The 14,709-nt window shown below is 34.2% G+C and overlaps 1 protein-coding gene across 1 annotated transcript; it reads left to right on the top strand.

The window, feature by feature from the left end:
- Positions 1-8,345: 8,345 nt before the first annotated feature.
- On the top strand, positions 8,346-9,275 carry LOC112607297 (olfactory receptor 52J3-like). Its single transcript, XM_025358408.1, is given in 4 exon segments — positions 8,346-8,367; positions 8,370-8,402; positions 8,405-9,142; positions 9,145-9,275. Coding segments are annotated over 4 exon segments (924 nt in total).
- The last annotated feature ends 5,434 nt before the right edge of the window (positions 9,276-14,709 follow it).

The raw sequence follows: 14,709 nt of genomic DNA, 5'->3' as shown, positions 1-14,709 counted from the left end.
TTCCTTCCTTCCTTCCTTCCTTCCTTCCTTCCTTCCTTCCTTCCTTCCTTCCCTTCCTTCCTTCCTGTATTTGATTACGAATTTAATTCACATTCATATTGTATTTGTTTTATCTTTTGAATAATTATAACTGCATGGGATAAATCAAGAAACAAAACTAACACAAACATCTGCCCTGTGGAGCTTGCATTCTGTTACATCTGGCCCTGTGGAGCTTGCATTCTATTGTGCTCTTATAAAGCCAAGTCCATGGGTTCAAAAAAATCATTGCCAAATTTTTAGCTTCAAGTGGAATCACCTGCCAAATGTGTAAGTTTCCATGCAATCATAGCCAAAACAAACATACAATTTTAAAACTTTTTCTCACTGATACCAGCAGTAATTTAGCACGGATGTACCCTTTGCTTTTAGGTTTATAGCATAGTTATAAGTGTAGTTTTAAAAATCTAGGAATGTGTAACATTTCTATGTGATATATGCGGGTCTTTCTCTATCACTTTACCTAGTTGTGGTTTTTTCCATCTACATTTGATTCTAAAATACTCTATCCTAAAATTCAAGGTTTCTCATCTTAAATCTATGATATATTTCTAGATCCCCTGACTTTAATGTAGAAGCTGCAGATTAACTTATGCATAGCTACTTTTCACATGAGACTGAGGGCTTTCAATTGATTTAGAAATGAAGTGTCTTGAGATCAGCAATAGATTTGCATCATCAAACTAGTAACATTATTTTATATTTCTAATAACTTTAATTTTTTTATCTTTTAGACTGTTAAAAGGAAACTAATTCTAAAATATAAAAATGTATTTTTTCCTGCAAACCAGAATTAACAACTTTTAACACTGCACTCATCTCAAAGATAATGCTTAATAAAATATATGCAACATTAAAGTTAATATTACCTTTATCACCGCTCCAACACAGTTTCCTTCCTAATTTTAGAGGCAATCTGGCCTGTGTTTTTCTGACATCATAGTATACATTTTAGTTTTACAACAAATCATAGCATGTTTATTGGATCACTTGTTATTATTTTATATAGATTAAAATACTTCTTGTTTTGTTTTGTAACATCGATGTTATTTATGTATTCCTCTGTTTATGGACATTTGTGTTATCATTATTATTATTTCAAATTAGAAAATATGGTGCACATGTTTGTGGCATATTTTACATTTTTATAGTAATTCATTGAGGCTTTATACTTTGAAGTAGAATTATTAAGCAACAGAATTTTAATTAACCAGAACATATTTCTGCTTCTTGATCTTTATTTTTGATTAAGTACTTTTGAATATCAGAATTTGTTGTGTTTTGTTTTTGTTTGTTGTTGTTGTTTTTTATTTTTTGACTGTGTATCACTATGTTGCTCGGGCTTGAACTTTTGGGCTTACACAGTCTTTCTACCTCAGCTTCTGTAGTAGTTAGGACTGCAGGTACATGCCACCATACCTAGCTACATTTCACATATTTTGATTTTTTTCTCCCTCTTATTTTCCATTATTTCATTTAGTTCTTGTTTTTGAAAATCCCATTTCTCACTGATGTTTGACAGTTGCATATGCTACATTTCTTCTTCTATTAGATATTATTAAAATTTTTTAACTTTCCTAGTTTCATTTTTGTTTTCTAATAAAAGTAATTTGTTCAGCTTGGGTAACATAGCAAGACGTTGTTTCTGAAAAAAATATAAATAAATAAATAAATAAATAAATAAATAAATAAAGCCTGGCATGGTGGCACAAACCTGTAAAGTCCCTCTTTCTAAAAATCAGATATATAAATAAAGTAATTTGTAACTACCATACTTTGAACAAACAAAAATATTAGTTATCTTTAGGTTTTCTTTTTTCTTGTACATTTATTTATTTTATGTTGTGATTTCTGCAATCTTATTTCCAGTTTTTTAAAGAATATTCGTTAACCATTTTTATTTGATGATATATATTATTAATAATTTATTTCTACAGCAACTCTTCATGAATATATTCTTGCTTACCAATTCTTAGGAGAAACATCTTTTACATTTTAGACCCAAGTCGTATTGCCAGCCACAATTTACCCCTGCTTTGGTAATAATTCTAATTTTATGTCTAAGTACGTTCTAATTTGCCCTCATATTTAAATGATAAATCAAAAATGTATAAGATTTTGAATAGAGTTCTGTTCTATCATCTTTCTTAATTCATCATTCAGCTTTTACTTTTGGCATCAATACTCTTAATGAAACATATGATGCTGATCATTTTCTCACTGTTTGGAAAGAACTTTTCCCCTCATTCTTTGGAAAGCATGTTTATTTTTCATATTCTAAAATTTTAATCAATTGAGTCTGGATTTATAATTTTTAGAATCATGTTCAGTATATACTTACATTTTGAGATTTTATGTCTCTATTACTTCTAGAAACTTTTCAGACTTTATATCTTTAAATATTTCCTTTCAATTTTCTTTCCACATTCTTTTGTTAGTTTTTCTATATAAAGATAAAGTAGAAACTCCATATTTTTCTTCCATCTGTTTTAATTTTTCTTTTATTCTATCACTTGATCTAGTTTACTTTGATCCTGAAATTCATACATAGATTCTTAAAATTAACAATTTTGATTTTCAGTATTTTGTTGTATATGTTATGACTGTTTCACCATCTCTCTCCCTCTTCTCAGGCTTCCTTATTCCCTGAGGCACAACAGTATCAAAATTTGGCCAATTAAAAACCTTACAATGGCCTCTAAGTTTTCAAGGGAAAGGATGAGTCACACATCTACGACTTTAAATTAAAAGCTAGAAATGATTAAGCTTAGTGAGAAAGGCATGTTGAAAGGTGAGGAAGGCTGATAATGAGGCCTTTTGTGCCAAAAGGTTAGCCAAGTTGTGGCTGCAAAGGAAAATACTCTGAAAGAAATTACAAGTGCTACTCCAGTGAACATATCAATGATAAAAAGGCAAAACAACTTTATTGATAATATGGAAAAAGTCTTAGTGGCCTGTACAGAAAGTCAGACCAATCAAAATATTCCTTTAAGTCAAAGCCTAATCCAGAACTAGGGTCTATTTCTGTTTAATTCTATTAAGAATGAGAGAAGTGAGGAAGCTGCAGAAGAAAAGTTTGAAGTTAGCAAAGGTTAGTTTATGGAGTTTAAAGGCAAAATGTTATTTCCATAATATAAAAGGATAAAGTGAAGTAGCAAATGCTGATGTAGAAGCTGTTTCAACTTATCCGGAAGATCTATTACAGCTAAGACAATTGATGAACTGACTACCCTAAACAACAGATACTCAAGGTCGACAAGACAACCTTATGTTGGAATAAGATGCCACCTAGCACTTTCATAGGTAGAGAAAAGTACATGCCTGGCTTCTAAGCTTCAATAGACAGGCTGACTCTCTTGCTGGTTCTGATGCAATTGGTGACTTTAAGTTGAAGTCAATGCTCAACTTATCATTCTAAAAAGTTCAGGGGTCTTAAGAATTATGCTAAATTTACTCTGCCTGTGCTCTGTAAATGGAACAACGAAGCCTGGATGACAGCACATCTGTTTACAGCATCATTTACTAATTTTTTTTTTTTTTTTTTTTTGAGATGGAGTCTTGCTCTGTCTTCCAGGCTGGAGTACAGAGGCAGGATCTCAGCTCACTGCAACCTCTGCCTCCTGGGTTCAAGCAATTATCCTGCCTCAATCTCCCAAGTATCTGGGATTACAGGCATGCACCACCACACCTGGCTAATTTTTTTTTTTTTTTTTTTTTAGTGGAGATAGGGTTTCACCATGTTGGCCAGGATGGTCTCGGTCTCTTGACCTCATGATCCACCTGGCTTGCCCGGGCAGGGATTACAGGCATGAGCCACTACTCCCGGCCATTTCCTAAATATTTTAAGCACACTGTGGAGACTTTACTGCTCAGTAAAAAAAGATTCATTTCAAAATACTACTCATTGACAATGCGCCTAGTCACCCAAAAATTCTGATTGAGACATATGTGATTCATCTTGTTTCCATGTCCGCTAACACAACATGCATTCTGCAGTCCATAGGTCAATAAGCAATTTTTACTTTCAAGTCTTAATATATAAGAAATATTTCTTAAGGCTACAATTGAAGTAAATAATGATTCTTCTGATGGATCTGGGCAGAATAAATTGAAAACCTTCTGGAAAGGATTCACCATTGGAGATACCATTAAGAATATTTATGATTCATGGAGGAGATCCAAACATCAACATTAACAGGAGTTTGGAAGAAATTCATTCCAACCCTCATGGATGACGTTGAGGGGTTCAAGACTTCAGTGGAGGAAATAGCTGCAGATATGGTGGAAATAGCAAGAGAAATGGAATTAGAAGTGAAATCTGAAGATGGAACTGAATGCTGCAATCTCATGACAAAAGGTTAATGGATGAGAAGTTGCTATTTATGGATGAGCAAAGAAAGTGATTTGTTGAAATAATAAAGAATTTAGAATATTATATAATATAAAATGAATAGATGAAGCAGCAGCAGGGTTTGAGAGAAACGACTAATTTTGAAAGATGCTCTACTAAGGGTAAAGTGGTACAAAATAGAATTACACAGTACAGAAAATCCTTTCATGAAAGAAAGAGTCTACTGATTTGACAAGCTTCACTGTTGTCTTATTTTACTAAATTGACGCAGCCACTCCAACTGTCAACAACTACCACCCTGATCAGTCAGCAGCCATCAGATGATCATTAGCATTTTTTTCAGAGTATTTTTAATTAAGGTATGTTCATTGCATTTTTAGACATAATGCAATTGCACACTTAATAGACTATAGTGTCAACATAACTTTTATATGCACTGGTGTCATAGTCTGTTTGTGTTCCTGATAATAGAATACCTGAAAATGGGTAATTTATAAAGAAAATAATTTATTTCTTGTGGTAATGGAGGTTGAGATGTCTGAGGTTGAGGGCCCCCATTTGGTGAGACACTTCTTGCTGGTGGGGACTCTGGAGGGTCTCAAGGAAGTGTGGGGCATCATATGGTAAGGGGGCTAATGTGCTAGCTCAGGTCTCTCTTAGTTGCATTCCCATTAATCTCTTAATCCGTTAATCCGTAAGTAGATTATTTCATTCATGAGGGCAGAACTCTCATGACCCAATCATCTCTGAAAGGCCTCAGCTTTCAATATTGCCCCACTGGAGGTTAAGTTTCAACATGAGTTTCAGAGACTCAGACATTCAAACTATAGCAAGCAGGAAACCAAAATATTCGTGTGACTCACTTTATTGTGACATTTACTTCATTGCAGTGGTATGGAACTAAAGCTGCAATATCTCTGAGGTATGCCTGTATTTTAATTTGTAAACTTTCAGAAGTTTAAATTTAAAGTGTGTGTGATATAATAAAAAAGACTACAGAGTAAGATGAAAAAATTAACTTTATGCTTTTAAGTCTGTGCTTTACATCTTAAACTTGATTGTGTCTTCAATATTGTTTAAGATATCTGCTCAAGCATGAAGTAAAAAGATAGTAATTTTCCCATTTAATATAATATTATTCTAGTGAGAATGAGAAATACATATATACACACATATATATACACATATGTATACATATATACATATATACACATATATACATATATATACATATATACATATATATACATATATACATATATACACATATATATACATATATACATATATATACATATATACACACACACACACACACACACATTTGACTGAAAACCGAGGGATAAAATGTTATAATAAACCAGAACTTTCACACCAAATGTATAGACTTAGTGGCATGAGAGTTTTCTCCATACGGTTTTCATAGATCAAATATATAAGAAGGTGTTGTTATGAGCTGAGTTATATGATAACGAAAACTAACATTTTAAAATCATTTAAGCATGCTAAGTATTGTATTTAAGTGTATTATATTAACAACTTAAATTATTCCTCAAAAGTATTATAAGCTGTGGGTACTATTATCATTCTTAATTTTTCAGTTGAGGAAACTGAGACAAAGAGAAAATAAGAAGGTCACTCAAATTGACACAGATAGTATATATGAGAAATTCAGTATTTGATCTGAAGCAAGCTCATTTCATGAGTAGATATTTTTACTAATTATCTCTATGACCTCTGTGATATAGGTATGAAAAATTGGTAAGGGGGAGAATATAGAGAAACAATCATGGATAGAGGGCAGTGTAACCAAACGCTCAAGGATCTTAATCCATAGACTAAATACTTAACAAACTCATAACACATGGTCATTGAAATGAATAAGAGAGATAAGATTGAACATGGAGTCAGCAATGCCAGGTTATTATGCTCTAACTTAGGTAGTTAATATGGATCAATATTTTATCTAGAAAACAACATCCCATAGAATTTGGCTGTAAAATTTCACTTAGAAATAAAATGTATCCATCTGTATGCCATATATTAAATAACAGTATTTGGGTATTTTTGCTACCACATCTACACCTTTCTGTGGGAACATTTCTATACTTATCACTTTTCTTAGGCTTCTCTTTCCCTAGATCAGAGTCAAAAAGTTTTGTTAGCAATCTCAGAGGATTCAATCTCATGGTGCAAATTATAGTTGAAAATCCAACTAACTCAATTTTCCTAATGTTCTAATCAACTAAAGCCTTAATATAAAATGACTCTTCTCGGACTGTAAAAATGACAAGGCTATAAAGCCATGCTGCTTGATACTCCCCTTGAGCTTATATTTCTATGACATAATAAGGCAGGTGAATTTTCTCTTGACTTAGGTATGTATTACATTCAAATAAGTGAGAAATGATCAAGGGTTGCTGAGATTACCGGGCTTGCTATTTATCAGGTAGTACAATTTCTGATTTTAATCGAATAAAATTCCTTTGAAACTCTTAAATGGAGGTTGAAAATTTAAAAACGATCTAGAAGACCCATGGAATAAATATATTTATTCAAAGCAATTATATAGTTTATTGGTAAAATATATGTTCTGCCTTTCCTATGGGTTATAAGGAATAAAATGGACTTCTGTAGAAATAGAGCTTATTTCTTTCTCTCTCCGTTTCTCTCTCTTTCTCATTCTCTATCTCTCTATCCTCCTCCACACCTCAGAATGGGTATATTATTTATTTTATTTTTTATCTTGATGTATTTTCCATTTTGACACACTTGTCAGAAATATGGAGCAACATATATGATGAAACAGGAGTCTGTTCTACTTTTTTCTATCTTGAACCACTCTGCCACAAGTTGGAGACCCACAGAAGTTCTATTTCATTATTTCAGCTTATGAGTGGTTGCTTCTTCATAATTTCAAAAGCACTGAAAGAGCACCCTTATATATTTCCTTTAGATAATTACAGAAAGTAATTTTATCTGCAAATAGACCTTTTTCTTCCAGTTTTGTGTCATCAAAAACATCTTCTCCAAGTACATAACCAAAGGAAGCCTTCTAGGTTGTCTCTACCTACCAGAAAAGTAACTTAATCAAGCAGGAGGTATAAACCCAGTATAAACTAGTTAGAGGAACTAATATAGAGTGAAGAGTAAATGATGCTTTCAAATACCACTAGAAACTATCACCACCATAGAAATCCAAAATGAGCCACTGAAAAATTGGTTGCTCTTGAGAAAGTATTTTAATCAGTGAAAATCCTCAACAGGTTTGTTATTATTTTCTTTCTGAGCTCTTTCATGTGTACTGGTATGTGACCCAGCTATGTTTGCTCCCGGGGCAAACATTCCAGGGTATCTATGCTTTTGTTTGTTATATCTACATTTCTCATGTTCTCTTCCTGTCTTTTTGACAGGATATTAGGCTTAATCTTGGCATTTGCTTTACATCAATAAATGATTAGCAAATCATTAGAAGAAATTTTGCAGTTTTTAATTATAAAAATATGTGTACATCTGTGTCTGTAACTTCATGTTCTCATTAGTCTGTCTCCTCTTGAATTAATCGGCATTTCCCTTGTGCGTATCTTTGATTTTTCAGGCATTCTTCTTCAACCAGGGGACTAATAAAGGGTACAGGGCATCTTCAGTTATTCCAGTTAAATATCAGACTCTATGTCATAGAATCCTGCAATCTTTAATGTGTAAGGTTACGCATTATGCTACAATCATTATGTAAACATAATAATTAAGTTATTTGAGACTGATCTATTCAAATGACTGTAGATTACAAAACACAATAACAGGACCCTCCAAATAACAAAACTTTTCATTTTACTCTACATATACTGAATGAAACACAAACCTAATTATTTTCATTCCAAACTCTTATTCAATCTTCTCTCCCCAGCTCCTGCTTCTATGTGTGGCAAGTTCTCCTACACTGTGATTTGGAAGAATGTTTTATCACAAGAAGAGCATATTCACCCAGTCACATTTTTTCTCATTGGAATCCCAGTCTGGAAGACATCCACATGTGGATCTCCCTGCCTTTCTGCTCTGTTTACCTCGTGGTTTTGCTGGGCAATGCCACCATTCTGCTAGTCATCAAGGTAGAACAGACTCTCCGGGAGCCCATGTTCTACTTCCTGGCCATTCTTTCCACTACCGATTTGGCCCTTTCTACAACCTCTGTGCCTCGCATGCTGGGCATCTTCTGGTTTGATGCTCACGAGGTTAACTATGGAGCTTGTGTGACCCAGATGTTTCTGATCCATACCTTCACTGGCATGGAGGCTGAGGTCTTACTGGCTATGGCTTTTGACCGTTATGTGGCCATCTGTGCTCCACTACATTACACGACCGTCTTGACATCCCCAGTGTTGGTGGGCATTAGCATGTGCATTGTAATTCATCCAGTTTTACTTACACTTCCCATGATCTATCTTATCTACTGGCTACCCTTTTGTCAGGCTCATGTAATAGCCCATTCCTACTGTGAGCACATGGGCACTGCAAAATTGTCCTGTGGAAACATCCGTATCAATGGTATCTATGGGCTTTTTGTAGTTTCTTTCTTTGTTCTGAACCTAGTCCTCATTGGCATCTCATATGTTTACATTCTCCGTGCTGTCTTCTGCCTCCCATCACATGATGCTTGGCTAAAAGCCCTAAGCACATGTAGCTCTCATGTTGGGGTCATCTGTGTTTTCTATATCCCCTCAGTCTTCTCTTTCCTTACTCATATGTTCGGACACCACCAGGTTACATTCACATTCTTGTTGCCAATCTCTATTTGATTATCCCACCCTCTGTCAATCCCATCATTTATGGGGTGAGGACCAAACAGATTCGAGAGCAAGTGCTCTATGTTTTTACTAAAAAATAAGACTCTTATCATGTTATTTTACTAAGGGCTTTAATCCGTCTATAAAGACTGATATGTTCTTGCCTTAAGGAATATCTCCTGATCCTCACCTTACTGCTGTCAACTTGCAATATAAGTTGGTTTGTTCCTGGATGCTGACTAATAATGTATTCCTTTTTTTTTTTTGAGACGGAGTCTTGCTCTGTAGCCCGGGCTGGAGTGCAGTGGCCGGATCTCAGCTCACTGCAAGCTCCGCCTCCCGGGTTTACGCCATTCTCCTGCCTCAGCCTCCCGAGTAGCTGGGACTACAGGCGCCCACCACCTCGCCCGGCTAGTTTTTTGTATTTTTAGTAGAGACGGGGTTTCACCGTGTTAGCCAGGATGGTCTCGATCTCCTGACCTCGTGATCCGCCTGTCTCGGCCTCCCAAAGTGCTGGGATTACAGGCTTGAGCCACCGCGCCCGGCCCAATAATGGATTTCAAAACTGTCAGAAACATCATTGTAGTTCAAGTTCAAAGCCTGATCAACTACCCTGGAAGGGATATCCTGGGAGAGAGCTGTGGGGCCTTAGCCTGCATGACCTTGTGAAGAATGCTTGTTAGCACAAGACTGCTTCTGTTCTGGGGAAAGAACATATTATACTGAGTGTTTTGTGACCAGTGATGAGAGATATGTGGCACTGGAAATTTACCCTGTAAACTACTTTCTTTATTCCTTTATTCTTTCTTTCCTTATTTTCTTCCTTTCTTCCTTTTTTCCCTTTTATTCTTTTTCTCTTACTTCTGTTTATTCATACATCATGCATTTCATGATTCCTTTAATTTATATTTATTCAATGTCTGGCCCTATGGAGCTTGCATTCTGTTGTGCTCTTACAAAGCCAGTTTTACAGGTTCAGACAATCATTGCCAAATCCATAGCTTCAAGTGGAATCATATACCAAGTAGATAACAGTCAGTGCAATGATAGCCAAAACAAACACATAATTTCAAAACTATTTATCAGTAATACCAGCATAATTTATCACTGATTGATTTTTGGAATTCATGCCCATAACATAACCACCAGTTAGGTATGGCATTTTTACATCCATGATATAGGGAAGTCTTCACCTGTCATTTTTTCCAGTATTCTCTCAATCTGTATTTAATCCTAAAAGACTCTTATTTCAAAATCCAAGACCTCTCTTTCCAACCTGCGATCTGTCATTTGTTCTCCCACAGACTTTAATATAGAATATGTCCTATTTAGCTATTGATAGCCACATTTCACATGATACTGAAGGTTTTCAATTTATTTAATATGATTTCCAAAGACCAAGTAATTATCTTCTGAATTATCAAACTTGTCACATTGTTTTTTACAATTATACTCATTTTGTCTTATGTAGGTTATTTAAAATGTAAAGCAAAAATGTAACAGTTTTGCTCCTGATACCAAAAATTAACAACTTTTATACTGCACTCATCTCAAAGAGGGTGTTTAATAACATGCACACAGCATTAAAGCTAATGTCACCTTTAACACTGCCCCAGCAGATTTCTCTCCCAATTTTCCAGAGGCAAAGGCTAGTGTGTGTATTTTCTGATTTCACATTGCAAATTTTTAGATTTACAGCCAATCACAGTATTTCCCTTAGATCATTTTTTATTTATTTATATAGACTAATGTACTCTGTGTTTTGTTTTGTAATATAGATTTCATTTATGTTTTTATTTTCTAATAGTTGATTCATCTCATTATTTTTAATTACAAAACATGCTGCACATCTTTGTATATATTTCTTCGTACATTTTTAGTTAATTTATCCAGGTTTTATTCTTTAAAGTAAAATTATTAGGTAGTAGGTTTACAGCCAATAGGAAAGTATTTCTGCTTTCTTGATATTTATTTTTGATTCACTTTCTGATTTTACATTTCCTATTGCTTTCCTTTTTTTCCACTTTCTTTTTTTGTTATTTTAGTTCCCTTTATTAATAAAAAATTTCCCCACTGATATTTAAAAATTTGCATATTCATTATCTGTTTTTCTATTGGGTATTATTAAAAAATTAACTTCCCCCAATTTCATCTTTCTTTTTTTCTAACAAAAACTAATTTGTAACTACCTACTCTGAAGAAACAAACATATCAATCCTCTTTTAACTTTTGCTATTTTTCTTCTACCTACATCCATCTCACTCATGTTGCTGCCATCTGGAATCTTACTTCCAGGTTTAAAAATAGGAATAAAACAGTTTACAATAATTTTATATATACATATATAAATTTTCAAATTTTATTTTATTTTAGCTTCAGATGGAACATGTGCAGGTTTGTTGCATAAGTATAGTGAATGTTGCTGAGGTTTAGGCTTTTAATTATCTTGTCAACCATGTAGTGAATATAATAGCTGATAGGTAGTTTTTCAACACTTGCCTCCATCTCTTCCTCCCCTCTTTTGAAGTTTCCAATGTTTATTGTTCCCGTCTTTCTGTCCATGTGACTCAATGCTTAGCTTTCATTTATGAATGAGAACATGAAATATTTGCTTTTGTGTTTCTTCATTAATTCACTTAGGATAATGGCCTCCAGGTGCATCCATGTTGCTGCAAAGGACATAATTTTGCACATTTTATGCTGTGTAGTATTCCATTATGCGTATGTGCATATCACATTTTATTTATCTCATCTGCTGTTGATGAACCCCTGGGTTGATTCTATGTCTTTGCTGTTGTGAACAGCGCCGTAATAAACTTACAAGTGCAGATGTCTTTTTGGTAGAACAATTTATTTTCCTTCAAGTATAAGGACATATCTAATATTCCCCACCCCAGCCATGCTGCCAGACACAACAGCCCTCACATTTCAGCCAATTACCTCCTGTTTTGGTAATAACTGATTATAATTTTGTGTGTAAATGTGTCTTCTCCTACTTTTACAATTTAATAACAGGACAAAGGTTTATAGAACTTTGGAACAAAGTTTCATTCTATCTACTTTCTAAATTAATTGTTCAACTTTTTTTTTTTTTCTAGCAATTAGTGTTGTAATGAAAAAATATAATTCCAAACATTTTTCATGCTTTTGAAATATTTTTTCTCTGTTCTTTGGAAAACATTTTGATGTTATAATATTTCATTTTATTGAGTCTAGCTTTGTAATTTTTTAATAAATAATGTTCGGTATTCTGTAGGTCCTTACATTCTGAAACTATATCTTCCATGATGTGATTATCACACATTGAGTGCTTGTATCAAAACATCTCATGTACCCCATAAACATATACACTTGCTATACATACCCACAAAATTTTAAAAAAGGAAACAATTAAAAATATTAAAATTAATCAAGCACTTTTACTTCCTAAGCATAGAAAAATCAGAGTACCTGGAATAGCTAGAATAATTTTCAAAATAAACATAATAAAGTGAAACTATCAATTTTTCTGTTTTAATACTTATTTTATGGCTATAATTATCAAGTCTATGTAGTAGTGGCAGGAGGATAGAGACATAGATAAGTTGAAAGTACTAGAAAAACCAGAAATAAGCCAGTAAAATATGACCATTTGAATTTTAATACAGTTTGATTGAGATACAATTAGCACACCATATATTTTACCTATTTAAATATACAATTAAATGAACTTTAGTGTATTCAAAGAGTTTCGCTGCTGTACTGCAATCGATTTAGTATTTGTTCATGACCTCGAAGCGAAATATCATACCTATTTAGCAGTCAATAGAGCTTCCAGTTCTAGAAAACCATGAATTCACTTTCTATAGTCTATTAATTTGCCTCTTTTGAACATTTCAAATAAAAAGTAAAATGTATGCCTTCATGTAAAATGTGTGCCTTCTATCACACATCATGCAGTATGCTTTCTATTCCCAACCATATTGTAGCATGTATCAGACCTGTATTCCTTTTTATTGATACATAATATCTAATTGTACAGTTATACTATATTTTATGTATACATTCATCAATTGATGGACATTTAATTTAGATTATTTTCAAGGCTTGGCTACTATGAGTAGTACTTCTATGGACATTTGTATACAACCTTTTGCATGACATGTGTTTTCATTTTTCCAGGGTATATACACAGAAGTGGAATTGTTAGGTCATGGGTAATCTGTGTTTAGCAAATCAGGAAATAGAAATTAAAACCACGAGGAGGTATCACTACCAAACTATCAGAAGGACTAAAATTGAAAAGAATATATAGGGTGAAACACAAATGCTGGCAAAAATATAGAGAAACTTGATCACTCTTACATTGCTGGTGTGAATGTAAAATTGGGCAGCCCTTCAGGAAAACAGTTTGACAACTTTTCCAAACCAAATGTGCAATGAATATATGACCCAACAATTGTACCCATGGGTATTCATCTCAGAGAAATGAAAACTTATGTGCACATGAATTCCTGCACAAAATGCTTACAGTTGCTCTGTTGATAATTGTCAAATAATGGAAACAATCCAGACATCCTTCAATGAATGAATGTTTAATCACATCAACAAATTATTGATACACACAATTTGGACGAATCCTTGGATAATTATGCTGAGTGAAAAAAGATTTCATACAGTATGATTCTATTTATGTAACATTATTTAGATTATGAAATTATTGAAAAATATTGATTAGTTGTTTTCAGGATGTAAGGCCAAGGGAGTGGATCAGGCATGGTAAGGATGTTACTGTGCCTGTAAAAAACAGCTTAAGACATCCTTGTGGTGATGTAAATCTTCTGTATCTTCAATGTCCCGATGTTGGTATCATGGCTGCGATGTTGTTTTGCGAGATATAAGTTTGGAGAAAACTGGGAAAAGGCTACCTGTGGTCGCTCGCTCTGCATTTCTCACAGCTGCATGCAAAACTAAAAGTACCTTATTTATTTATTTTTTAAAAGCTGATTGGGACTGGGCGCGGTGACTCACGCCTGTAATCGCAGCACTTTGGGAGGCCAAGGCGGGTGGATCACGAGGTCAGGAGATCGAGACCATCCTGGCTAACACAGTGACATCCCGTCTCTACTAAAAATACCAAAGGAAACTAGCCGGGCGTGGTGGTGGGTGCCTCTAGTCTCAGCTACTGGGGAGGCTGAGGGAGGAGAATGGCGTGAATCCGGGAGGTGGAGCTTACAGTGAGTGGAGATCGCGCCACTGCACTCCAGCCTGGGCAACAAAGCGAGACTCTATCTCAAAAAACAAAACAAAACAAAACAAAACAAACAAACAAAAAAAGGTTTATTAGGAAAATAGGTAAAATGCGTATCCCTTTGTGGTTGGGTAGAGTGTCTACAAATGTCAATTTGCTCAGGTTGATTGATGAGTGTCATTTATTTCTTCTCTTTCCCTGCAGATACTCTATACATTTGCTCAATCCGTTAGTGAGAGTGAAGTGTTGAATTGCTTAAGTTTGTGGATGTCTTCATATATTTTTAAAGCCTACTAGTTTTTGAA

Source organism: Theropithecus gelada, chromosome 14, assembly GCF_003255815.1.
Source record: "Theropithecus gelada isolate Dixy chromosome 14, Tgel_1.0, whole genome shotgun sequence".
Taxonomy (NCBI): domain Eukaryota; kingdom Metazoa; phylum Chordata; class Mammalia; order Primates; family Cercopithecidae; genus Theropithecus; species Theropithecus gelada.
The sequence above is the reverse complement of the archived record's forward strand: the minus strand, read 5'-3'. Positions and strand labels throughout refer to the sequence as shown.